At 42.7% G+C, this 26,490-nt stretch overlaps 1 protein-coding gene across 13 annotated transcripts in view; it reads left to right on the top strand.

The window, feature by feature from the left end:
* Positions 1-1,114: 1,114 nt before the first annotated feature.
* LOC137259209 (CUGBP Elav-like family member 3-A) overlaps positions 1,115-26,490 on the top strand; it is a 255,714-nt gene continuing 230,338 nt past the window's right edge. For all 13 annotated transcript variants that reach the window (XR_010954699.1, XR_010954700.1, XM_067796809.1 and 10 more), the window contains exon 1: positions 1,115-1,345. Coding sequence is in view for 11 of the 13 variants with exons in the window: in XM_067796809.1 (XP_067652910.1) it covers positions 1,123-1,345 (223 nt within the window). In the remaining 2 variants the exon portion in view is untranslated. The remainder of the gene's footprint in view (positions 1,346-26,490) is intronic.

Consider the following 26,490-nt stretch of genomic DNA (forward strand, 5'->3'; position numbering starts at 1 on the left):
ACGGTGCTTATGATAGTGAATGAGTTTAGTTTTACACCGCTTTAAGCAGTATTGGCGGTTTGTGAATAATCGACAATCCAGACAATCCTGTGATCAACAGCATTATTCTATGTTTTTATCATTTGCTCAAAATTCTTTTTTTCTTGCCTTATACAGTTCCCTTATTTATTTATTTATTTATTTATGCATATGCATCTATTTATGCATTTGTTTATTAACAAATGTCACTCAACCACATACACATATTTATGCATGCTACATTATTGCATGCACTTGACCATGCATGTATTGCCTCTGTGAACACACTGAATACTGTTTAATACTTTCAATCATTACTTTAACTGAGTGAAAATATCAGTACCCCTAGCAGCAATACAATTGCAGAGTCTCCAGAACACAATAAGCCTCCACTGGAGTTCGCTTTTGATGATTTATACCTGCACTGCACACTTTGTATATCTATGGACCTGAAAACCTCAGGTAGGCCGATGAATGGCTCACGTGTATGGTGATCTCGAACATGCGTGTCTATTTTGGGCACCACGCGGTCTTGCCTGCGAAAAAACGGTTAATTCGTGCTTCTAATGTTCAGGCCCATCCACTGAGGCAACAGTTACCGTCTTGAAGTAATGCAGGGGTAATTTGACTCTCTAAAATATTTATAATTACCCGTACTTCTTAGCTAAAATCACGTTGAAGAGTCCTAACTCCCTGACAGAACCGTAAACAGAGCTTTGGTGATCGTGAAAAACCGATCGATATTTTCCTGGTTACTCCGAGTCGGATAAATAATAAAACGAGACTATGGCATCTGTAGACAATTCTGTTAGGTTTCCCGGTCAGTGTGATAAACAAAAAAATGATATTAATGTTTTCGTGTTCGATAGCAACGAGATCTTTGCTCGACACTCGCGGTCTGTCAAACTAGCTCGACTCGTAGGCTTCTAAGAGGAGAGAGAGAGCTTGGCGCTAATTGCCACTGGTAGCTGACTGAACGGCAGGGCGCACGGAAGTGCCTGAAATTGATTAGTCCCGTGGAATGCCGGGAAACCATTATTATCTATGTAAATAAGATGCTACGGCGCAACTTTCATTTCCCCTAGTGTGAGTATTTACAACAATATGGCTGCTGTACTTCAAAACGGTATCGTAGGTGAGCTGAATGTTGGAGGGCACGGCGGAATAGCAACAACAATCCCAATGAAGGACCAAGATGCCATTAAACTGTTCGTTGGACAAATACCTCGGAATCTGGAGGAAAAGGATCTTAGACCCATATTCGAAGAATTTGGACAAATTTACGAATTGACAGTGTTAAAGGACCGTTTCACCGGAATGCATAAAGGTAGGTGTTTTCTTGTCGCAGGATCGGTTTTCGCCGACTGAGCTTATCGGTAGCGCGTTCAGCGCAAGGTGTTTAAAAATTTATAGCATATCCCGAACCGGATCTCTCCCTATCATGTCTCTGGCATTGATTATAAGCTAAAGCATGTGTAATTATGCTTCAGTTGAACGTTTGGTTGTTATCACGCGAGATAGTGTAGGATCATCGCCGTCTTCCGAATGAACAGGCGTTTTCTGGCGACACCAGCGCTTACCACTTGTAAGGAGCTGCTTGTAACGTTTAAGGCGCGCGCTTGGCACGCGACTAATTTTTTAAGCACGTGCAGACATTTTCCTGCGCGTGCACCAATAGAGATTATATGATAGCAGTTCCTGGAGGTGGTTTGTTTACATCGATAACTCGTCGCCCCCGTGCCCCTGTGCTCTGAAGCAGGGGAGGGTCTTGTAGCTCAAAATGCTTAGTTTCTCTAGGGGTGTGATCGGGTTTGTTTGTTGAAGGTATTATTGAATGCTCTGTGTAAATTGGGCACGCGGTAGGCCAGTGTTGTGATGAGGTGTAATATACTTGCTTATCGGCTGATATCGACGAGTCGTTATCCCGAGAAACACCAACATATGTCTCCGTTTTCTCAGGCGATACATTTTGTACGCTTAATATATGTTCATACATTAGGGTTGAAATGCTGTAATCTTCTCGCCTGTGACTTTGTTTACTGTGCACGTTAAATAAAAGTATGTTTACGTAACCAGATAATTATCAAAATTATCCCCCTGGTAATCACCACCTGACAAACCGCTGGGAAGGTGATGGGCTGGTTTGATTGATTCAGTTATCTATTCCAGCTGGGCGGGGGACAACCCTCGTCTTTACACACTAACGTTACTTGTCACGAGAGATGCACATTGGTGGTTGAATATGATTTTGAATGCTTGCATGAAATAGTATGTTGGTCGACGGGCAACCCATTTGTTGCAACACGTTGAGAATTTCATGGGGTGAATGCAGGAGGTTGAGGTGGGGCTGGGGGTTTCAAGAACGTGATCGGGAGGGGAGGATGGAGGTGGGTGGGGGTAATGTCGTTGGGAACTGGGTATGACTGGGTTGCTGTATGATCTCACAGATATGTGTTTGACTCGAGCCCCACCCCCACCCCCCACCCCCACCCCCCCAGCCCCCAGACATAAGCATGCTCAGTCGCAAACACTACCCATTCCCCCTCCTCCCTTCCAAGTTTAAATGGTCTGCCAGCAAAATGAAGAATTTTAAGTATTCACCGTTTTTTATCATGTTAATACTGTCCAGAAGCTGAGGTTTCTGGATATCTAGGGTCCAGATATGCAGGGTTCAACTGCCTATATTCCCGTGTCTCCAGGTAAAGTACACGTAGCGGTCATAGGCAACGGTCATAAACCCCTGTTCTTGATTAAACCACTGCAGGTCAAACCAGTATGTTTGACTCGGACGTTGTATTTTGTTTCATTTCCGATAACCCCGTTTGACGTGTGAACTGGCGGGGTCAAACAACGATGGCGGACATAAGCGGGCAGACATACGTTAAGGTTTGCATGGACCTCTACTTACAGAAGGCTGGGATGATGGATATCTCTGCGAGATGTATTTCTGATATCAACTGGTCCAGAGCTGGTATAAATCAATACCTTGCTTGCAGTGGACAGCATCGCCAAGGTTTGGCGGACTGAGCTTGGGTGAAGCGGTATGGGAAGATACACAAGGAAACAGACAATGACTGTCAGGAAGTCTTTCGAGTATTGATCGGGAAGGTGATTGTGACAGTTTTTTCCGTTGCAGTCGGATAACGATGATGTGAAAGACTTACGACGACGATGATGATGACGACGACGATGGCGACGACTATGACGACGATGATGATGATGATGATGATGATGATGATGATGATGATGATGATGACAAGTATGATCCGGAGTTAACTGGATTATTAAAGTGAATTTACACGGTTGACAACGACGAGGACGATGATGATGTCGATGATCAATGACTTAAACATCGGCAATCCAGTGATCAACAGCATGAGCTCCGATCTGGAATACGATGACGTGTCAGCCAAGTCAGCGAGCCTGACCACCGGGCCCTGTCTGTCGCCTCCACGACAAGCATGGGTCGGTCGCTGACGACTGATTCTAACCCATGCATGTGATTTCACGACTATGTCAATGGAGACAATGGACAGAAATGACGACGACGACAAAGATAATGATCATGATGATGAGAGAGTCTCCGAAATGATGCACGTCTGAGGATTCTAAGAGATCTCCCAATACTCCCTCCCCACAACAAATGGGCTTGTTCAGTCGCAAAAATAACATAACTCGGATAACCCGTGCTTCTTGATATAAGGCGCTAGAAGGTTATAGACACATGACTTATCCCACCGGGTACCCATTTACTACTGGGTGAGGAAACTCACTTGCCTAAGGTGAGACTACATGTATCATGTGTTCCATTGTGGGGCGGAACTGAAGTCCGGGAAATTATCAGGAGCCAGGCTGCTAACACACGGTCATTTGTCCAGGGACTGGCCCGTGAAGGTCCGGGGTAGAATAGGCCTTCAGCAACCCATGCTTGCCATAAAAGGTGACTGTGCTTCTCGTTAGAGGCGACTAACGGGATCGGGTTGTCAGGTCCGTTGACTTGATTGACAAATGTCAGTTCCCAGTTGCGCAGACCGATGCTCATGTTGTTGATCACTGGATTGTCTGATCCAGACTCGATTATTTAGAGACTGCCGCCATATAGCTGGAATATTGCTGAGTGCGGCGTAAAACTAAATTCTCTCACTCACTCATCCATTACTCTCTTAACAAAGGTAGGGGAACCTGAACTTTCAATTTGACTAGGAAGTATAGCCGTTAACAAACAAGGATAGACATATCGTTTCTCCTTATCACAACCCCGAAAGACAACGCACGGGAGACACGTGCACAACGCTGTTGCCCCATACACGTGCACGGAGTGTCATTCTTGATTTTGACAGTTTTCAAGAAGGTCGATAAATCACCGATCGAAGACTATTAATTTGGGCAATCCTCCTGCATCACACAGCTGTTAGTGTTTGTTTCCAGCAGTCTTTTTGTGTTTCCAAATGAAACCCGTAGCAAATGTAATCTCCAGTAAACAATTGTCTTGGTTAAATGTAAGCTGTGCTGCATTCTCAAAACATTCACTATTATCATATCAACATTGACTGACTCCGATATATCTCCCAACAGCTTCAGTCGAAACGTATCCTATTTTTTACGTATATCTCTTCTAAACCTTGGGTGGATTGTGTCATTCCGACGACATAACATCCGATGGGAGCGCTCCGAAGCATATACGTTGGCAAGTCATTTGTTTATCTTAAAGGAACCAAGGATATTCAAATTAGGAAAGTGCATCTATCATCTGTTTTGTCACTAAAGCCTCATACTTTCAAATACCCTACACACGCCTACCACAAAACATTTTAACAGTTTTACTGACACCTTGAAAACAACGCGTGCGTAAATGAGTGAATGTAGTTTTACGCCGCGTTAGCAATTTTCCAGCAATATCACGACGGGGGACTCCAGAAATGGGTTTATCATCCAAAACTGTTCCACAGGAGATATCGCTTGTGTGAGATCAGACAATATCGCCTAGGAGATATCGCTTTGACAGTAGGTTTTGTATAATGCCCTGACAGTGCTATGACGTCACGAGTTGATGACGTCCTAATGCTATGACACCACTGCACTGCAAATCTAATGACAGTACTGTGTTCAGAGATGTATATTTTTCATTCCAGACTAATGAAGAATGATTTTGGATGATAAGTAGAATCTCCTCCTCTGCTGATATCAGTTATGTCTACACACGTTGATAAAGGTAAAGATATTTGTTACTTTATCAACTCGTGTTGATATGTTGGATATCAGCTGACATTTTGATGATATCAACTATTTCACACGTTTTACCTATGTGGGAAATCAGCCCGGATTTTCGGCATGATATCCGACCACTTTAGTGAGTGAGTGACTTCACTTTTACGTCGCACTCGGCAATATTCCAGCTATATGGCGGCGGTCTGTAAAGAATCAAGTTTGGACCAGACAATCCGGTGATCAACAACATGAGCATCGATCTGCGCACGTGGGAACCGATGACATGTGTCAACCGAGTCAGCGAGCATGATCCACCCGATCCCGTTAGTCGCCTCTTACAAGAAGCATAGTCTCCTTTTATGGCAAGCATGGGTTGCTGAAGACCTGTTCTACCCCGGGACTTTCACGGGTCTCCGACCGCTTCAGCCACTAGGCTGTCCCACCGTTTCGATGACTTCAGAAGACCTCCCTAATCACATAGTACGTCCAAGTAAACTGTCGGTAGTGGAAGGTTATGCTCGTTCATGACGGTGGCTAATTATGAACGAGTGAGTGAGGTTATTTTTACGCCGCTTTTAGCGGTGCTTCTGCAACATCACGACTGGAATCGAACCCGAACGAACGCTTTAACCACTAAGCTACTCCACTGTATTCAATAGTGTTGTGTTAATACGGGTATGATAGTCGTGTTTTGTATTTACGATCGGAGTATTTCGGCATCTCTTTTCCGCCCAGCCATACTTAGAATAATAGCCATACTAAGAATATAATAAAAGTGTTTTAAAGGGACATCACAGCAACACACTCTATCATAACATTATTTTTAAAAAAATATTCAAACAATATACTTTTGTATGACAATTATGACTAAGTATGTATGAGATTTTTTCAATAATAGCAATTTGCTGATAAATATTCGACAAAGACCTGGGTTCGATTTCCACATCTTACACAGGTACAGTGTGTTAAAGCCCAATTCTGAGGTCTCCCATCGTGATATTGCTGGAATATAACTAAAAACGGCGCAAAACCAGACTCGCTTCAGCACGCATAAGTGTAAAGGCCCACGGTTAAAAAAAACCCCAGAGTTTTCAGACATTTACAGGTCTCTCTTTGCAAAATCTGCTAACAAGTATTAATTGACTGTCTAAGAATATACGCACCGCAACGCGATCACACGCACGTGTACTTTTGGAAAGGAAACTTTAGTCTGCGTTGCCCGTGGAAACCAAGGCTAGGCCATTGTAGAGATAATACAAACTATTCTATTGAAATCGACAAGCTGTTATGCGGTACCTTCTCCATAAGCATAACGGTTTCTGACATGTACATCTTGTAATCTAGAGAAATGTGTTATTTCTTTAACGGTATCGATTCCTCTGTGGGCCATTTCGAGGGTGTGGTGGTATTTTAATTCGGTTGGGAACTTTTGATGATGTCAGCACACAATTTACGAGCACTAAATTGTAATTCATTCTACTGGTGTCAAATCTAATTATGCACCCGCGTTGCAATCGTTTATTACCTGTTGATTATCTGTTAATTACCTGATAATTTTCAAGTCTGTATCAAATCACTCAATATTCCCCCAAAGCCTAAAACAATTGTTGATGTGAGGTGTAATTTTTCGACACCCAGGTCAACGTGACTTCTGAAAGATATTTGAGTTGTTGCGAATAAGCCAAGGGTAATTATCGGTTTGTTTTAAATCAGTTTGGGTGAATGGGTGTGAATGTAACGCCACTTTGATATATATATTTCAGTGTGAGCGTGATGAGACGGCAAATTTGGAAATTCTTGGAGGTTGGAATCGACAGTTTGGGCATTGGTGCTCAAATGCACTTCTGGGATTCGAACTCAAGACTTGTTGTAGTTGGGATAATGGGTTAAGCGCTGTGACACCACCCGGGTTGCCATACAGGATGTTTTACTGATGATGAATACGCCCCTTCGTGATGGTACTCGTAGTTAACTACGAAAGAGTGAGTGAGTTTAGTTTTACGGGGGACACCGGAAGTGGTGTTCATATGGGGAATCGAACCTAGGATTTCGTGACGGGCTACTTCACGAGATAAAGTGACACAACAAGTGTATTCGTAGTGATGACATAGCCATGCTTTATATATATATATACTGATCAGTAGCATTAACACACGATCATCAAACTTGGGGGTGGTTGGGTAGCCAGTGGTTAAAGCGTTCGCTGGTCTTGTAAAAGAACCGGGTTCGATTCCCCACATAGGTGAGCAGTGTCTAAATATATTTAAACACTTGTATCATCGCTGTGTCTAAAACCCAATGGGTGACAGAATGAGCACACATCAACGCCCTCTATGATGATGATGATGGTGATGATGATGATGATGGTGATGATGATGGTGATGACGATGACGATGATGGTGATGGTGATGATGGTGATGATGATGGTGATGATGATGACGATGACGGTGACGATGATGATGATGGTGATGATGATGATGATGATGATGATGGTGGTGGTGGTGATGGTGGTGGTGATGATGATGATGATGATGATGATGATGATGATGATGATGATGATGATGGTGATGATGATGATGATGGTGATGATGAAAGTGAGAGAATGAGTTTAGTTTTACGACACGTTTAGCAGTATTCCAGCAATGATCAGGGAACACAGGGAATGGGCTACACCCATATCCGGAATAGAACCTGGGTCTTTCCACGTGACGGGCGAACGCTTTAACCACGAGTCTGTCAATAATCAAGTCTGGACCCGACAATGCAGTGAATAACATCATGAGCATCGATCTACGTAGTTGGGACACGATGACATATGTCAACCAAGCCAGCGAGTCTGGGCACCCGATTCCGTTAGTCGTCCCTTACGACAAGAATGGGTTGCTGAAGACTGGTACTAAACCGGATCCGTACGTGTTTCTCTGTGACAGTCCAAGAGAGACTTTGGATGCATGTTGTTTAATGTCACACTCAGCTACTATGATCAGTTTGCGATTGTAGACAAAAAAAAAGTCGCTATTGTGCCACATCTTCCCACTATATACATCACACAATAGTTCGAAATAAGCTACGCTTTAATCCAGGCTCATGGGAAGTTCTTAATCTGGTTGTTATTGGAAACCAATTAAGGCCGTGCCCGAGCAAACCATCACTGCATGTAATTTCTCTGAAAAGCCGGTTCTTGGGGATGGCTCGAGCAGCGGATTCAAAACACGTTTTTTCCCGAGAATAAAAGGAAATTACGAGAGATAAAGTTGCTACGAGACAACCACCTCCCACACTTCGGTAAAGCCTTGATGGAAATACTCCCAGTAATAACTAACCTATCGGAATAGCCTGGCATGCGTTTGTTGTAAATATCTACGGGGAGACGACTAGGCTTTTAAGTGAGACAGAGAGGATGGGGAGATATATGGCGGAGGGGTGAAGAAGGAATTTAGTCGTTTGTAAACTGTGTGGATAGGTTGTTTATTTGTACAAAACTGTAATATATTACATCCCTCAGCAAATGGTCACTTCTGCATCAATTGTATTGGTTTCTCGTTTGTTAGCGGTATCCCAGTTATAAGCTGGATGTCTGTAAATAATCGAATCTGGACCGGCAATCCAGTGATCAACATCATGAGCATTGATTTGCGCAACTGGGATACCAGGTCAGCGAGTCTCATTACCTGACCACGTTGGGTACGATGTGTTCAGCCCATTTTCTAGCGTCCCCCGACGTTATGTTGCTGGAATATTGCTAAAACGCGGCGTAAAACCAAACTCACTCACTACTGAAAAGAAAGACAGCATGCATTGCAATTGACAACCAGTCTGTCATGACGCACTGGTTTCCTTAAATAGTGTAACCATAAGCGGACCCGAACACAGATATGCCGCGTGATGAGCTGACGCGCTTACTAGTGGACTACCCCCCACCCCACCCGCCATGACGCAACAAAGGATAACGGGATCGGGTAGTCAGGCACCGACTTGCTGATGTCACTGAGGCTTCGTATCTTTATTGCTTGGATTAAAGCTCGTGTCAATTTCTTGATTGTCTAGTTTCAGACTCGATTATTTACAGGCCGCCGTGATATCTGGAATCCTGCCAAGTAGGACGTTATTCAATTGTAATACAGATACCGTTAAGATCTACATACAGTTCATTTGTCTGTTCTCTGTGGTACGAATGGCCATCAAACCGCGAGGGCACAAACATACTGAGACAAACAAATAACGGAACACAGGAAAATCGAAATATTGCCCTAATATTTTCCAGTTTTCATCAGCAGCTTTGAAGAGCCCTGTGGGAGGAAATCGGTATAATTGAAGGAACACTGGCATAAAATGATGTTCCCTTATTTATTACACTCAGTATATGCCCAGTATAGGCCCAGTAAAAATACCGTTGTCATGTTTGCGTTCTTGTATTATATAGGTTTGAGTTTAGCTGGTGGTGTTTTGGTGTGTGTGTGTGTGCGTGCATGTGCGCGTTTTGTGTGTAGGTAATTGCCCCCTGGGACAAGTGCCCCCCATAATAACACCACACCAACTAAAACATGTAATTGATAGTAATTTTGGAGAAAATTAATCTTGGAGAAAGTTGTTCACTAATGTGGCCTTTGCTAGATGAGCTGAAATTATTAATTGCTGTGAAACCTTTCACTTAATCTGGAGTCACATCTTGAAAGCCACAGGCTATCATAGAAAAAAACATTCTAATGACCATACTGACCAACATACACCCAATGCAGATTAGTTAATCCCATCATCCCATGGCCAGGAACCGCCCCCCAAATGAAAAACCTCCCGTGCCAGTGCCAACAGACTTGCACGTGTTGTTGAGGTATATGACTCCATGCACACATGGGAATTTTTAAGAGCCAAATTCCACAATCTGTCTTTTTAAATGAATTGATACTCGTATTGAATCTAAAGATGATGTGCTGTGGTGTTATTTAGTGCTATTAATAAAAATAACATCATAATATTTAGTTTGTGTATTTTGTAATGAGGGGGGGGGGGGGGGCGGCACAATGGATGGGGGACAGATAGCCAGGGGCAATTGTCCGGGGGGGTGGGGGGGGGGTGCAGTTAGCCTGATACTGTTTTAAGGGGTTTTCTTATTCTTTTTCATATTTTTTGAGTGGGGGGACGTGTTGGCGGAGTGTCGGGCCTAAACCGACAAGGTCACCGGGGTAATACTTCCCTTCCCGGCTAAATAGGGACTGTGGGTAGGCCCGTGGTTAACGCGCTCGCTTCTGGTGAGCCCATTTCTGGTGTCCCCCGCCGTGATAATGTTGGAATATTGCTACAAACGGCTTTAAAAAACCAACTCACTCACTCTCAGCTAAATCGTTGTGGTGATCTGTTTATATCTAAGCACTATCCAATGGTTGTTAACACGGCCAGTGGCCCATTCTTCCTGCGGTACCAACACAGTGAATACATACATAATAATTATACCGGCATTATTGTATCTTGACTTTCAAATGTGTACCAGAATCCCAAATTGTAACACAAATATAATAATAAATATCCCTTACGGTGCCAAGCGTTTCATGAAATGCATCAGTACAAGCAGAGATTATGGCAACAATTTAGTTCTTCAGTGGAATATCGGTTAGATTCCCAACGGGGGTACAATGTGTAAAACCAACCCACCCACCCACCCACCCACTCACTCACTCACTCACTCTTAATGTTCAGTTCGTTCCCGCTCTGATATTGCTGACTTTATTCTGAATCCGATCTGAATGCCATTTCGCACTCCTTTGAAATGTCGCTGAAAAAGTCTGGATCGTACCACCTCAAATTGCATCATCAACAGTAAAGAGTATTCCGTATTTCCGTATGTTTTGATTCCATTATTTACACTGACTCTTTAATTCTAAAACATTAATAAAAGTGGCAAATGAAGCTTATGTTTTATTCACAGACCCCGTCGTGTTTTTTTCTTTTTCTTTTTTTTTTTTTTTTTGTACTCGCCTAGGGACGGTGGGATAGCGTTTGCTCGTCACGGGTACAATGTGCCGTGATTTTGCTGGAACATTAAAAGCGGCATAAAATGATACTCATTCGCTCACTCACTCACACACACTTGTCCTCGTCGAGCAATCTGCCCAACAGAAGGCGCTCGGTGGTAATCAATTTTATTACACGCAGATGTTCATGTCGTGCGCATGGAAATCACGAGTCAAGGGATTTGATGTGTTTATATGTCAATTTGTCTTGTCAATATCTGGGCTCGAGCTTTACGCCCTCTGAGAGGTGGTGTCGGGTTTACCTGTTGGACGCAGTCAGCCAATGAGAGATAGCTTTTTGATCACATGATATGAACCACCATCTCGTGTCGCAATCGCACGTGCAACCCATGAATCTCGTTGTGCTGGAGATAGAACGCTATTGACATGCTTGTTTTCCATCATCCTATTAATGGCATATGTACACAAATATATACATATGTATATATATATGGCATATCGTTAAATCTAATACAGTCTACTATCAACCCTACTATTACGCCGCACTCAGCAATATTCCAGCTATATGGCGGTGGTCTGTAAATAATCGAGTCTGGACAAGACAATCCAGTGATCAACAACATGAGCATCGATCTGCACAATTGGGAACCGATGACATGTGTCAACCAAGTCAGTGAGTCTGACCACCCGATCCCGTTAGTCGCCTCTTACGAAAAGCATAGTCGCCTTTTGTGGCAAGCATAGGTTGCTGAAGGCATATTCTACCCCGGGACCTTCACGGGTGACCAGGGAACCTGAAAACATACTAGTCATGTAGTTTCTCGCCTCTTAACAACTTACGTAATTGAGGGTCGAATGGTACATTACACTTCCATGTACCTGTACCCGTGTCGAGAGGGGTGGGGTTGCAACGACGCTCACGCTTCACTCCCTTTACAAAAATTAACCAAAACCAAATCAAGTTATCGTTTATTGACAAATTAATTCACTACCATACTCGATAGCATTTTTAACATCTAATGAAACAAAGGGCACCCCGCTTTTCCAAAAAGACGTGTAGTGCCACGGTGGAGTTTACCGGTGCTCATCACTTCGATCACTGGTCGTGTCCATTTTCGACCATTTATATGCGCTGTTACGTGACAAGCAGTGCTTAAAGCTTCACGCTGTAGACTCGAGTTCAGTCCCCACACTGCTACTAAGTGTGAAACCCATTTCTTGTGTTCCTTGTGGTGATATTGCTGGATTTATTGCTAAAAGCGGCGATCGTACGACACGCATAATAATGGTAATAATAATTCATTTATATAGCGTCTAGTGTCCACTAGTTGCAAACTGAACGCTGTGATCATAATCTGATTATTACCCCGAATAACCCAAGCTGCCGGGTGGCATATGGCTGATGTGCTCGTCGTGGGCAGGACAGAAGTCCTAGAAACACTCAGTAGTCCAGCTGCCAAACACGGTCACCTATCCAAGCAATCTCCGAGCTCGACAGAGCTCAGCTTCAGCTGATTCGTGACCAGAACTCTACGCACAAATCCACACACCGTCAGCATGGGTTTTTGAAGACCGGATCTTCCTTAGTTAAAATCCACACTGACTCAAGAGAGTAAATAAGCATGGTTGATGAAGACCGGATCTTCACGGATTGATTCAAATTGGCCAGTCTGTTTAGACGTGGGGTTTAAGGTCAGCTGAAAACATGTGAACTGTAATGGAATAAATGAAATCGACCACGCACGAGCTAATGTCAGCTGATAAAAAGCATACTGTATGTGTGCACTCGGCGTGGGCAAATCTCATCGACGCCCAAATCAGATTATATTTTGATAGGGTTGTATAAAAATGATAGTTTGAAAAAAGTGCAATTTAATTATTTGGCATGGCGATTTTCGTCATCAGCGGAGACGTATTTCCAATGTCGTAACTTCCGTTAATCACCTCAGAGTATCGGTAATTCCATACCTCATTAGGTTTATAACAGTAATATTGGCCTTATCAACAAGGCCACGTGCGAGTGTGAATGATAATGGTAACAAAACAACGTGGACGTATTCAAATAACTAAAAACTAGAGGACTTGCGATTGGAACGAACTTGGCAGGCGTTTATACAGAATCAGTTGCATGCACCCACTAAAATAACCATTTTTTTCTGGTTAAGAGCGAAGACATTTTGTTTATCTTCTCCAAAGCAGTGTTACTGCATTGTAACTACAACTCTGACTTGTCTCCGTTATAGTTGTTTTATTCATATATTTAGCGCCAATATCCTGAACACCTGCTCAAAGGCGCTTTGTTTGCCCCCTCGGTCATTGGATAGCACTCTCAAACGGCACAATTTGTACCTGAGGATCATACAACTCTTGCAGCCGCTAGGTGCTCCGAGTTAATGTGGCTCTCCCATCCTTACGAGGTACCCGTTCACAGCTGGGTGGACTGGGACAGTCCAAGTTTACTCCACTTTGCTGTACCCGCAACTAGATGGCCACCATCTAGTCATATACTAACGGATTCGTGGGTTCTTTTAAGAGCACAGGGTTCTGTACCGTAGACAAGGGGTTGTGACAACAATGAAAGGGGGCTTCTGATTGACAGACGCCAGTAATGCCTGTGTCATCTTGACCCCACCTAATTATTTTCATAGACAGCTGATCACCTCTGACTCGAAATGCTTCCAGTACAAGAAATCATGATTTATTGCACTGTGAAGCATTTCGAGGCGGGGCCAGACAAATTCTTTTTTTTAAAATATGTAATCCTCGCATAGACACAAGGGCCTGTGCCCCAAACTGTCCATCCCCACACTTCTCACAGGAATATTTATTGTTTAAAGATATACGTGTGTCTTAAGAGGCGACTAACGGAATCGGGTGATCAGGCTTGCTGACACATGTCATCGGTTCCCATTTGCGCAGATCGATGCTCATGTTGTTGGTCACTGGATTGTCTGGTCCAGACTCGATTATTTACAGACTGCCACCGTGTAGCTGGAATATTGCAGAGTTCGGTGTAAAACTAAACTCACTCGCTCACTTATCATTTTAATCTTAAACCGAGGGTCAGTGCGTTATAGGGGGGAGGGGAGGGGGGGTTACTGATTGCTATAAGAGAGTTGCTCTAAACTGTTCCAACAATATTACGACGGGAGACGCCAAAACTGGGCATGGAACCCGGGTATTCAGCAGACAACGACTGGGCTTCGCTCCCCAATCATACGTGTAGAGTTTCTTTTTCACGTCAGTATGTACACTGAACACAAGAGTGGTCTCAATTTAGTTTCTTGCCAGGCATTTGGATTGATGACGTCAACTAGGAAGTCTCTACACCTAAAACATCTTTCAAAGGAACGGCATTAAAAATGTATCTTCTGTCGTATCAGTGAAATCACATTTTAAGACATGGAGCAGTATGTTGTCGGGAAGATGAGTTGCTTTCAGAACAAAATGAAGCTATTTCATCCAATGCAGGTTGGCCTTATCTGTTTCACTTATTTCAATGTCATTTTTGACGGATACCACGTGCCATTTGTCTGAATTTTCGAGATCTTTTTACATCAGAATTAAATTAAAAGATTTCCGCGACGTTGATCGCAGCGTTGACGAAAGAGAGAGCTAGAATAAGCTGACATCTCGCCTCTGAAATGCAAATGTTTACATAAAATGAGTTTTAAAAGGAACCCAGATATTTTTCTTTATTTACAGAAACTGCAGTAATTTACAGTTGCCAACTGTTATATGCTTGCGTGGGTTATACTGGACGTATGTTCTTTTCTTAATTTGTTTGTTGTTTAATGCCGTATTCAGAAATATTCGAAGAATGTACCTCATCGAGTCTTCATCAGACACTACTCTGATTAATGGTGTGAGCATCTGCAAAATTGAGACACGATAATGCGGATGGACCTGAAAAAGCTTGACCACCCGACACCGATAGTTGCCTCGTTATAGCGATGTTCAGGTATAAATCTGATCTCCACGGGATTATCGAGCAATGCAACTGTCTCATAAAAGAACGTTTTTGATGGCTGTTTGTTTGCAAGTTTCGTATTTGTATTATTCCAAGGGAGCTGAGATTGGTAATACGATGTGCCGTTGAGACTGACATCCATTGATCGAGGGGAGAAACAACTCCTTGAGCATGTACTAGCTGCGTGAATAAGTGATCTTTATATAAATATCCTATCCTATAATGTTAGTAATATTATATTGTTTTTCTTCCAGTGATTATAAGCACATGTGACATGTAAATTGCAGCTTGGATACAGCATTCGTGCTTAAATGATTTATTTAATTTTCGAAATTACCTGAATCAGGCTATAAAAATAACTATCAATTCGGTCCCCAAACTGGGGCATTGTGTAATGTCAACTCATTAACAGATCACGCATGCTTGGCCATTATTTCCACGTGCTGCCACACTGCAGTGGCTGCATGTCATTTCCACGTGCGTTACGCCGGTGTATTTAAAAAGCAGTCAAAGTCCGTGCCTGGTTAACGCACGTGCAGCAGGAGCTCATTGACACCATTGGCATCTGTTTGTGAAGTCGCGTGCTGCGCTGCACGTGACAGTCTCGTCCGTGTGGCGAAGACACTTTACTCATGGGTTTCGTGCGGCCATTAATTCGGTGTCTAAAATTCCGAAGTTTCAACGAAGCGGCCGTTTGAGAAGTGGATTCAGGTTTTAGATACTGATCGGTGGTTAATATTTTATTTAAGTGATTCTATTTATAGAACCCATTCGGTTAATTTAATGCTGAATTGAAAAATACATTCGCAGTCTCGTGTGTGTCTTATGGTTTCTCTCCTGTGTTTGTCGTTATTAAAGTCGCTATTTAAGGATGCATTAAAAACTACTAAACTGCAGAAACGGGCTTGGCAATACGCTTGGATGAAACGGTTAACTTTATTGAGAATGAAATTATAGCGACTGTGTTTACAGTTCATTCGAGGTTCGTTTTCGTCGTAGTTACAGCTTTGGCTGAAGACCGAGATCGATTCCCCACAAGGGTACAATATCAGAAACCCATTTCTGGTGTCCCCTGTCGTGATATTGATGGAATATTGCTGAAAGCTACGTAAAACAATACTCAGTCATTTCCCTCATACCATCTTTCAGCCGTATTCTAGAAGCTATTCCACGGTCAAAAACGGCCAGCTGGTCTTCATAACCTGATGTGTGTACTAAGAATAAAATAGTGAGTGAGTGAGTGAGTTTAGTTTTACGTCGCACTCAGCAATATTCCAGCTATATGGCGGCAGTCTGTAAATAATCGAGTCTGGACCAGACAATCCAGTGATCAGCAACATGAGCATCGATCTGCACAATTGGGAACCGATGACATGTGTCAACCAAGGCAGCGAGCCTGACCACCCGATCCAGTCGCCTTTTATGGCCAGCATGGGTTGCTGAAGGCATATTCTACCCCGGGACCTTCACGGGTGAAGAATCATATAGCTTAAGAAGACCAGCTGGCGTCGTAGATACATCTAGTTTGTATTGGTATTCCGACTGATCGAAATAAGCAAAGACTGATCGCAGCGACCATACGACCAAGCAATCGATCACATTTTCTCATAATCGAACACAAACGATTTTGGAACTACAGTGTTAGTGTTTGAAACACTTGACGATGGAACATATCTTCGAAGTTATCAGGGCCTAAAAACCTGCATCCTCGATATCTCCAGGGTATACGTTCCGATAAGTCTCCACTATACCCTGGACGCATCTACGGCTCTGCCAGATAAATTTATTACCTCCCTTGACTGTCTTTTCATCCAGTCAGGTGTCTACGCTGGGAAGTTGAGCGAACCAATCACAACTCACTTTCGTTTTTTCTAATTATCTAACCGATTATACTTGGCAACACAAACCATGCAGAGGTTGTCTGGAAGAGGTAGAAGGCGTTCTTGCATATGTTGTTTCAAAGTTTCGGACCTGTCAATTTGTTTGTATGATTTCCCAAAAATCTGGAACGCACTGCGAGCAAACCTCCGCAGTTGCGACCGCTACCTTTGTTGACACTGGCAAGCTCGGTTATAACGGCGGCCTAGCTGATTGGCTACTGTGAGAAGGCGGAGTGAGGAAAGGGAGGTAATAAATTTATCTGGCAGAGCCGTAGATGCGTCCAGGGTATAGTGGAGACTTATCGGAGCGTAAACCCTGGAGATATCGAGGATGGAAAACCTGGTTATATCTGAGAAATTTCAGTTCATTATTTGAAGTCATGGCTGAATGTTTCTTGAAGACTTTGTAAAGCTTATGTTCATAATATATTAGTCATCACTTTATATAAAGTATGTAGCACATTGCATCATGTTACAAATATCTGCAATATATACCTGAATAGAAAAATTACGCTAACCATTTTTTTAGATTATTCGTTGGCAATGAAGAAGTCTAAGTAAGTTAGCGTCAGTACTGTTCTTTATACTTCACTACTGAGTCTATCAAAACCTTATGGGAGGTCGCGGCATGTAACCTTTGAGACTGGCCAATCAGAACACACCTTACCAAATCTTGAAAGTGGACATTCGCACATACCTTTTGAACGTTTCATCTCGAACAGGTTCGAACCCGAACGATCTAGCTTGCGTGCGCTCGCTTCCGTCTTATGCGCACGGAACACATTACTACCATGACAACGGTGAGTAAAGTGTCGCTGAAAATAATCTTTTTGGCAATATTCAAGGATGTCATCTTGCGGAAATATTAGTTAATGGTAACCATGTCAACAGAAACCCCTAAGCGTATATACTGCAGGTCAAGTAACTGTGTTATATGCGGATTTTTGTTTGTGGAGAGATCTGTGTCAGTGACCTGAATATTTTGAAAGTCCCTCCGACCCCTAAATAGTATCCGTTGTCTGATTGGATAAATCTATTTAAGCGTCTCGCGTTTGATTGGACGGTCATAGTTTACCTGACTATGTTCCTTCTACTGGGGTTTGTAAGACTCAGTTGTGGAGTGTCACGAATAACACTGAGATTAAGTTTACTTAGACTGGCAATGAAGCAATCATCAATTATGAGATTTATAACGGTAACATTCATGAACAATAAACAAACTAAAATATTAGTCTGTCGCACAGACCCCAAAACAAACATATCCTAGAGCGCCCACGGAAGTCTACAATATGCGGTATGTCTTAATTTCCACAGTTTCAGGCATATCTGAAAATGAAGAAAGTCTCGGACGGGCTCCTTTTCGTAATGTTTTATTTTCTTTATCACGAACTGTGTTTTTATCTGTAAAATATGTTCTTTTCAGAGACTAGTTGTTGGTCTACCAAAAGGTATGCCATGGTACTTGAAAAGACAATAGTCTGCTAAAGGAGATATCCTTTCCGAGTATAATGGGAACACGGCTCAGTAGTATATAGTGTATTTTGATGCCATGTTTAAATGTTTCATGGAATCCCATTTCCTTCTGCTTTGCCTTCATTGCGACTTAAAATAAAGCCCAAGAGAACAGTTCCTTAATTCCAGAAATGGCTGAGCTTGGTGAATACCGACAGCCAAGCTTTTTACCGTTATCAGTCCCCTCGTCGACTGTCGGTGTTGACAAGAGACTTAACCTCGCTCCAATGTCCCCGAGCATATTTCATTACCCCAGGCATTTATCGACCCATTTTTCTCAACAACTGTCCAGCGCAAGGCCACGGGCTCTGAATCTGAAGCTAACATCATTAGTTCAGGGCTAGTTGATTACAACGCAGGGCCCGAAACGAGAATAACAGTCGCCGCCTGACCAAGAAACGGATAAAAACCAAGCTCAAGGGGTAATTTCATGTATAAATATATAACGGTGTAATTAAGGAATTCTTTGATGTCCAGACTTATGAAATCAAAAGGCATGATCGGGGCTAGACATGTTAAACCTTCGCCCGAAACATGAGTACTTAACATTGGTAAAAAGTGAGGATCATCCTTGAAGATGCTTTGGTACTGTGGATTTTGGAGCAAGACAGCAGCAAGGCTCGCGCCCTACATCGATCATGGCCTTATTTGAACGAGGTTTACCGCGTCACACTAAAGCAGATAAGAGTTGAGAATTTTCGCAGATCACATGAAGTTTGTTCATCGTTTTAAATGGCCATGTATCAAGCGGAACTGACACGTGGTGCACGATAAAGTTGACAGCACGCATGTTAGTCCGACTTATCGGGATTGACCATCTCTCATTTGAATTAATCCTTTCCGCCAACATTAAACTTTAAATCTCACATTAATCACACGATCGCTCAATAACTTCATGGCGGTATCTGCCCTTTATCGTTGCCACTATCTTCTATTGCCTTTAGTGTGTGAGTGAGTTAATGGATTGTTTTCCGAATCGCCAATACATCTCCTGTATATCTGTCACAAACACAAAAAGAAGCGGCGAAACCAGTCCCACTCCCATATGATATTTCTGCCCAAAATCAGTGTTCGAGTATTTCACGAGCAAGTATTTTTATTATGGTCATGGAAACAAATAAGGGGACACATGGAAGCACAAGTGTTCCTTTATTCTTTTCCAGGATTTTCCTCAATGCATTGGGCTGTGGGTGAAATTTGGAAATAAATACAGGAACACTTTTACTTTTATGAGTTCCCTTAGTTGTTTCCGTGAGTATATGTAATCACTATCAAAACAGTGTCAGGTGTTCGCACGAAGGCCAGAGTATCCAAGAGCACCAATAAACACATGCAAAGGCTAGTCAACTATTCATCTGAAAAATTTGGGAAAGTATGGTACAAGTAAACCTGGAAATTGTATCTGGCATCATATTTGCCAGTGATGGAAATGACCTTCACATCTCTATCGTAAAACATCACTTACTGAGGCCTTAAATGTTGTTACCTGAGGCCTTGAATGTTGCTACCTTGATCAAACAACTTCTGTATAAGTGAGTAACTGAATGAATTTAGTTTTGTGTTGCACTCAGCAATATTCCAGATACATGACGGTGGTCTGTAAATAATCGAGTCTGGGCCAATCCAGTGATCAACAGAATGAGCATCGATCTGCGCATTTGGGAACCGGTGGCATGTGTCAACCAAGTCAGCGAGCCTGACCTCCGGTATCTCACTCACTCACTCACTCGTTCGTTCACTTTTCGCTTGAAATGTGCATGCTGTGTATGTTAAAAACATTTTTGACACCAGGTGTTCTCGAATAGTGTAACGGTACACAGACCCGGAAGGGGCGGTCAGACGTGCTGCACCAGCTCGTACGAACACCAATGGATGCAGAACGTAGTCAGAACGTTTTTCTCTTTCTCTGTTATATTAAGATAAATTTTGTTGTGGGTGTCGGCGAAAAGAAGCTATCGCTGCCTTTCAGCTTCCAAAGTTAAGGCGGAAGTGCAACAAGTGATCTTTTTGTCTCGAAATACTTGTTTCCAGGACTGCAGAAGCAAGCGAATAACATGGTCATGATAGGGACCCGAGTTGTCGTGCTGTTTAGCACAGAGTTAAAATGTATCACAACCCAACACACCCACGCTGACGCTGACATGCAGGCCATGTCAGTCTCTCTCTCTCTCTCTCTCTCTCTCTCTCTCTCTCTGTCTCTCTCAGGATAGCAGACTTGGTCGACACTTGTCATCGTATCCTAGTGATCGATGCTCATGCTGTTGAGCACTGGGTCAGATTGGATTACTTACATGCCGCCGCCATATCTCTGGAATATTGCTGAGTGATTTAAACAACAAACAAACTTGAGCGTTTTACAGAGAATGCCTTTTCTACACCACTCAGAATAGATCATACATACTTGCAGCTTCACAATCTCTCTTACCAGGTCTCTTTGACCGAACCTAGTTTTGCACCTCTAAGCTGATTCTGTGGAGAAATATTCCATGTCCTTGAACGAGTTAAAATGTTTCAGAAAGACGAGGGATCACCTGAAATAGACTCCACACAATGTATCCATGACGGGAATTTCAGTGTCTCTCATGAACTTCTCTGTCTCTCTGCCCTCAAGGTATAATGCATTTTATAATGCTACTACGAACTTTCTCCCTCCGTCTGACCCAAAGGTCTCTCTTTCAGAGCTGAGATTTTAACCCTCTAAGGGTTAAATCTATATTACAGAAGGTTGACAATACCTCTTGTTTTATTAAACCCCATTTGTCTGATCCAGTATTTTGTATATCGTACTTAGTTTTCAAATAGTTTGATCTTTGCAGCATAAACTTATATGTTACTTTCTTTTTTTATAATGTTTCAGGAAGATTAGGGAACACCAGAAATAGACACATTGTACCCACGAGAGAAATCTCTCTCTCTCTCTCTCTCTCTCTCTCTCTCTCTCTCTCTCTCTCCTGAAGCTGTAACGAACTTTCTGTCTCTCTCCTGAAGCTATAACGGACTTGGTCTCTTGGATCCCAAATGTATAGTTCGCTGCTCATGATGCTGATCACATGTTTGTCACGTCCAGACTTTACAGACCGGCCTTACATGGCTGGAATTGATTTTGCTGAGTATGGCGTTAAACAACAACAACAACACAGAAGGGGAAAAAACACAACAAAACATCCCAGTATCATTCTCCAGAAGATATAAACAGTCCCCGAACATACGTATGTGAGGAGCGGTGTTGTAGCCAAGTGGTTAAAGCTTCCGCTCATCACGCTGAAGACCCAGGTTCGATTCCCTACATGGGTACGATGTGTGAAACCCATTTCTAGAGTTCCCCTCTGCTGGAATTTGCAGATAGCGGTGTAAAATCATACTCACTAACTCTGAATAAACGAACCAGAAGCTATGGTTCTTACAATCCACGAAAAACAAAGTTGTGACCTCCCAAACTCAAAGGACATACCCCTGCTCATGACATGCAGCACGGCACAATGGAGGACACGTTGTTTCAGGCAGTCTAGAACCCATTCAGAACAAATTCTGGAAACCGTCCAATGTTTAGGAGAATTCTCTGGCAATCAAATGAAATTCGGTCTGGGGTGTTTTACATGAAACCGTGCGCCTTATTCGTTACATGCCGCTCTGTGGCCAATGGTATTAATGGAACGCGGTATTTCGTACGTTTAATGCACGCAGGAGAATGTTAATGAATATCAATGCATGCTCTTGTCATATTTATGGCAGGGCTGTCTTCGTTTGTTACGCTTGCAGTGAATCTTTACATATTCTCCTGTGTGATGTATGTTGCTACAAAGAAGAACTAACAACAACCCTGCGTATTAGCTTGAGTGAGCGTGGTCTGTAGAGGTGACGAAAGGTCACCTGGAGGTCATGGTACTGGGAACCGAACCCAGGTCTTCAGCGTGTCGATCAAACGCTTTAACCACTAGGCTACCCCATCGCCCCTGAGCATTAGTCTAGGTGTCACTAAGCTCCCCTTGTTAGACCTAAGGCTCTATTTAAAAAATTAAATGTTTCTCGGGCACATATTTTTCAAAAGTGACGAGGACATTTTTAAAATGTTTTGATAGGAAAAAAGTGACGACGGAGGAAGACATGTTCATTATTTTTCTCTCAAAAATACATCTTGGCAAGTTGAGCACGTTTTAATGAGTTGTAGATTCAGTAACTCTCGTCCTTACAGACACTCATTCTTATAGTGGAGAAATGGATGATCGGGACGCGGCAAAGTCAAAAATATTTGTTTAAAATGGAAATAAAAAATTGTTACGCGCACAAATAAAAGATGCCCGAGAAACATTTCACTTTTTTTATTCAGCCTGTGAGATACACTTCCTCATCGGTAGATTTTCTGCAAAAAATATTCTCAGTAATTGTTGCATATACAAATGGGGAAATATTGCAATAATGTCAGCCTGCATCACGTGGGTCCTTTAGTCATGTTTTCAGTCACATGATTATCTGATCCAAACTTGGAAAAAGACAACCCCAATATATACTCAAAGAACTTAATGAAGCAGCCTTGTAATTTCGCAGTAATAGTTTACCACGTGACCACGATGGAGCTTTAATCCTATAATCCTAATGACCCTATGATTGGATTGCTTCGTCGATTACTTACAGACCGCCGCCATAGAGCTGGATTATTATTGAGTGCGGCGTAAAACTAGACTCACATAATCATTAAAGAAAGCACAGTACAATCAGCCGCAGTGACCGTATTAAAAGTATATTGGGGAGCGGTGTGGTAGTGCAGTGGTTAAAGCGTTCGCTGGTCACGCCGAAGACTCGTGTTCGATTCCCCACACGGGGAAATTACGTGAAACCCAGTTCTGGTGTTCTCAATGCTGGAAAACTGCAAAAACCGGCGTAAAAAGAAATTCACTCGCCACAATTATTTTACCATATATAACAACAGATTATAACCACGGACTATAGACTGATGACTGTAGATCATGGGGACTTTAAGTACCTTTGCTGGCTGCATGAACCCAACCTGGATTTATACCTTCCCTTCAGATGTTGGCGATTTGTGAGACGTTTAGCCACGAATTAAACAAAGATATTTTTCGGTCCCAAAAGTGACGAAAATAAAGACAATTTGAACGATGCAGTGTTACATACCCGCTTTGGGTATCACATATTTTCTACCAATCATAAGAAAACAATATTGCCATGTAAAATATGATGGTTAACGGTAGTATTAAGTGGCTGTTAAGTCTGATGTTAAATAAGACTGGAAATAAGTATGCTTCGTTTTCTTCGTTTGTATGGTAGTAAACATTGTATTCTGCAAGATTCCAAGTCCATAACGACGGTTTGTAAATAAACCGATTATCGTTGACAGTTCGGCCTGACGCAATTATGATACGATGACATGAATCAGTTCAGTCAGTAAACCTGTCGACTTGATCTCCTTACGCCTCTTACATAAGTGAGTTTAGTTTTTTTCCACCACGCGAAAGACCTGGGCTCTATGCTGAATGCGGCGCAAAGCCTAGCTCAACCATGTTGACGGAACCATCAATTCGAAATATAGTAGAGTTTTGACGCTATCGGTAAGATTTCCGCCCGTATTAACTCCCACCCACCCACCCATTCCTCAAAAGTTTAACGCTAAGATAAGGGATACAGGTAATATACAGGCGAAAGACTTTCCGTACTATCTTTTAAAACCACTCATGTTTTTATACGCGTTTGCGCGTGCGTGCGTGCATTAGCCGTGGTTTAACATCACACCACCATCGTCGCCGCCCATCTTTCATCCTAACACTGTAATTTGACCCACATCCTCAATGTTCACCTCCAACAACATCCATAGATGTAAGTGATACCTAATCAATACATTGATAACACATCCATGGCAGTATTATGAACAGTCGGCAGTAAATGGGTCTCCGTGCGCTCCCTACGCCTCTAAGCAAACACAAGCGAATGCTCTTCCCTAGAAACGGACAAAAACAGCGCGCTGACAGCGCTCTTATTTTGCTGTGGCATCGATTCGTAAAATGCACGGCGTGCCTAGCTCCAAGCGTCCGATTGTCTGCTATAAAGCTAAATATACCGTCTAACGTTGGGGCTGGAGGACGGAGTGACCGGCAACGCGAATCTTGGACCTTTAATTCAGGTCTCGAAGTCAAACCAGGCTCACGTAACTTAACTGACGTTTTACGACATGTCGGAAAATTTAATGTCGTAAATAATTTTTAAATGTCGCTGAGATTAGAAAACTGAGGGTAACAGACTGTCGTTGACGTGATGCTTTGTAGCTATGTTAGTATCTGCGATCTATAGCGTGCCGACATATTTGCTATGTTGGAAGGGGATTAGGTAGACAAGATTGAACATGACAGCATAAACATGAGGTGTTGAATATGCTGGTGTAACTCTATCACGCACAAATATGGCAGCACGCTCGTGGCACTTGGAATAAAAGATCTTGTTTCTGACTTTATAAAGAACACGGAACTATAGGTTGATCTTTACTTTTGCGGACTGACTTCGCAGGAAACGTTAGTTTCATACCAGTGGGATTTAGGAGGTCAACTGAATTTACATACGCTAAGGCAGACACGTTGAAAATGCTTTTGGAGTAATGTTGAACTAGGCATGTGCACGGGTTGAAACGCACAAAAGGACTGAACTGAACACACACCGAAACAAACAGAACACGAAAATACGCACGCAACCAACTGATGTCCTCTAACACTCACATAACACACACACACACACACACACACACACACACACACACACACACACACACACACACACACACACACACACACACACACACACACACAAAAAAAAATCACCTGTCACATAAACACTCACACAACAACCCAAAATCAACTCTCACACATATAAAAACACACACAACAAAACTGATGAAATCTCAGACGCACACTCAAACCCACACACGTGCACACCAATCACACACACAACCGGAAAATCAAGTCACACACGCGTAAACACAAACACACACATAAACACATGCGCGCGCAAAAAAACAACAAAACAAAACAAAACAGAAAAACAACTCTCACACGCAAACAAAATACACACAAACTGTGAAGTCTTGGATACACACTCACTCATATACTGACACAAACCCACACACCCACACAGGTACTCACCACTGTGATGTACACCCTTACACACACAAATACACAAACACATATACAGAATTTTCATATTCTCCCATCCCCCATTCAAAAATCCCAAACTATTGATTGGCCTCTGGTCCTCGTCTTCAGCAATGCTCCATTCTTTCCCAGACCATGAAGATTAATAGATGTATAAATAGATGCTAACAGTGAGGGGAAGGCCCTATTATGCCACAAAGGCCATATCCCAGGTGCTAGGCAGTTCAACAGGCCTCATCACGAGACCCCAGAGGAATGCCCACCCGCACACATAACTCTGATTGACAGGTCGACTCTCCTTAACAGGGCCCCTGGGAACCACTTTGCAACCTTGACCTTAGATGCCGCATTGTTAAGTGGGTGGTTCCATGCCGATTACGCCAAATACACTCGCGTAGGTGATTGTTAGATGGACTGATAATGGCGTGGTTTTGTTATAAACGTGCATATATTGATGCCACAAAATCAGATGATATCAGAGAGTGAGTGAAACATGAAAGAACCATGAAACATCCACTTACATCATAGACTGATGTGCTTGACGGTTTAGTATGCTAAAACGATAGGTTTATTTTTTGTCGTACATAACTTTGATTAAAATCAGTTAACATGGGCCCCAGAATCCGAGAATTAAATCCTCGGTCATCGGATCCTTGCTCGACAGGGGGAAGCAATTCTGCATACATCACAGCGGACGAACGGTAGTATGTAATACAGCACGGATAGGCATTGGCGCCAATCCGAACCCACGATCAGCACATCCACGCCACAGCAGAGAA

This window comes from Haliotis asinina, chromosome 13, assembly GCF_037392515.1.
Source record: "Haliotis asinina isolate JCU_RB_2024 chromosome 13, JCU_Hal_asi_v2, whole genome shotgun sequence".
NCBI lineage: Eukaryota > Metazoa > Mollusca > Gastropoda > Lepetellida > Haliotidae > Haliotis > Haliotis asinina.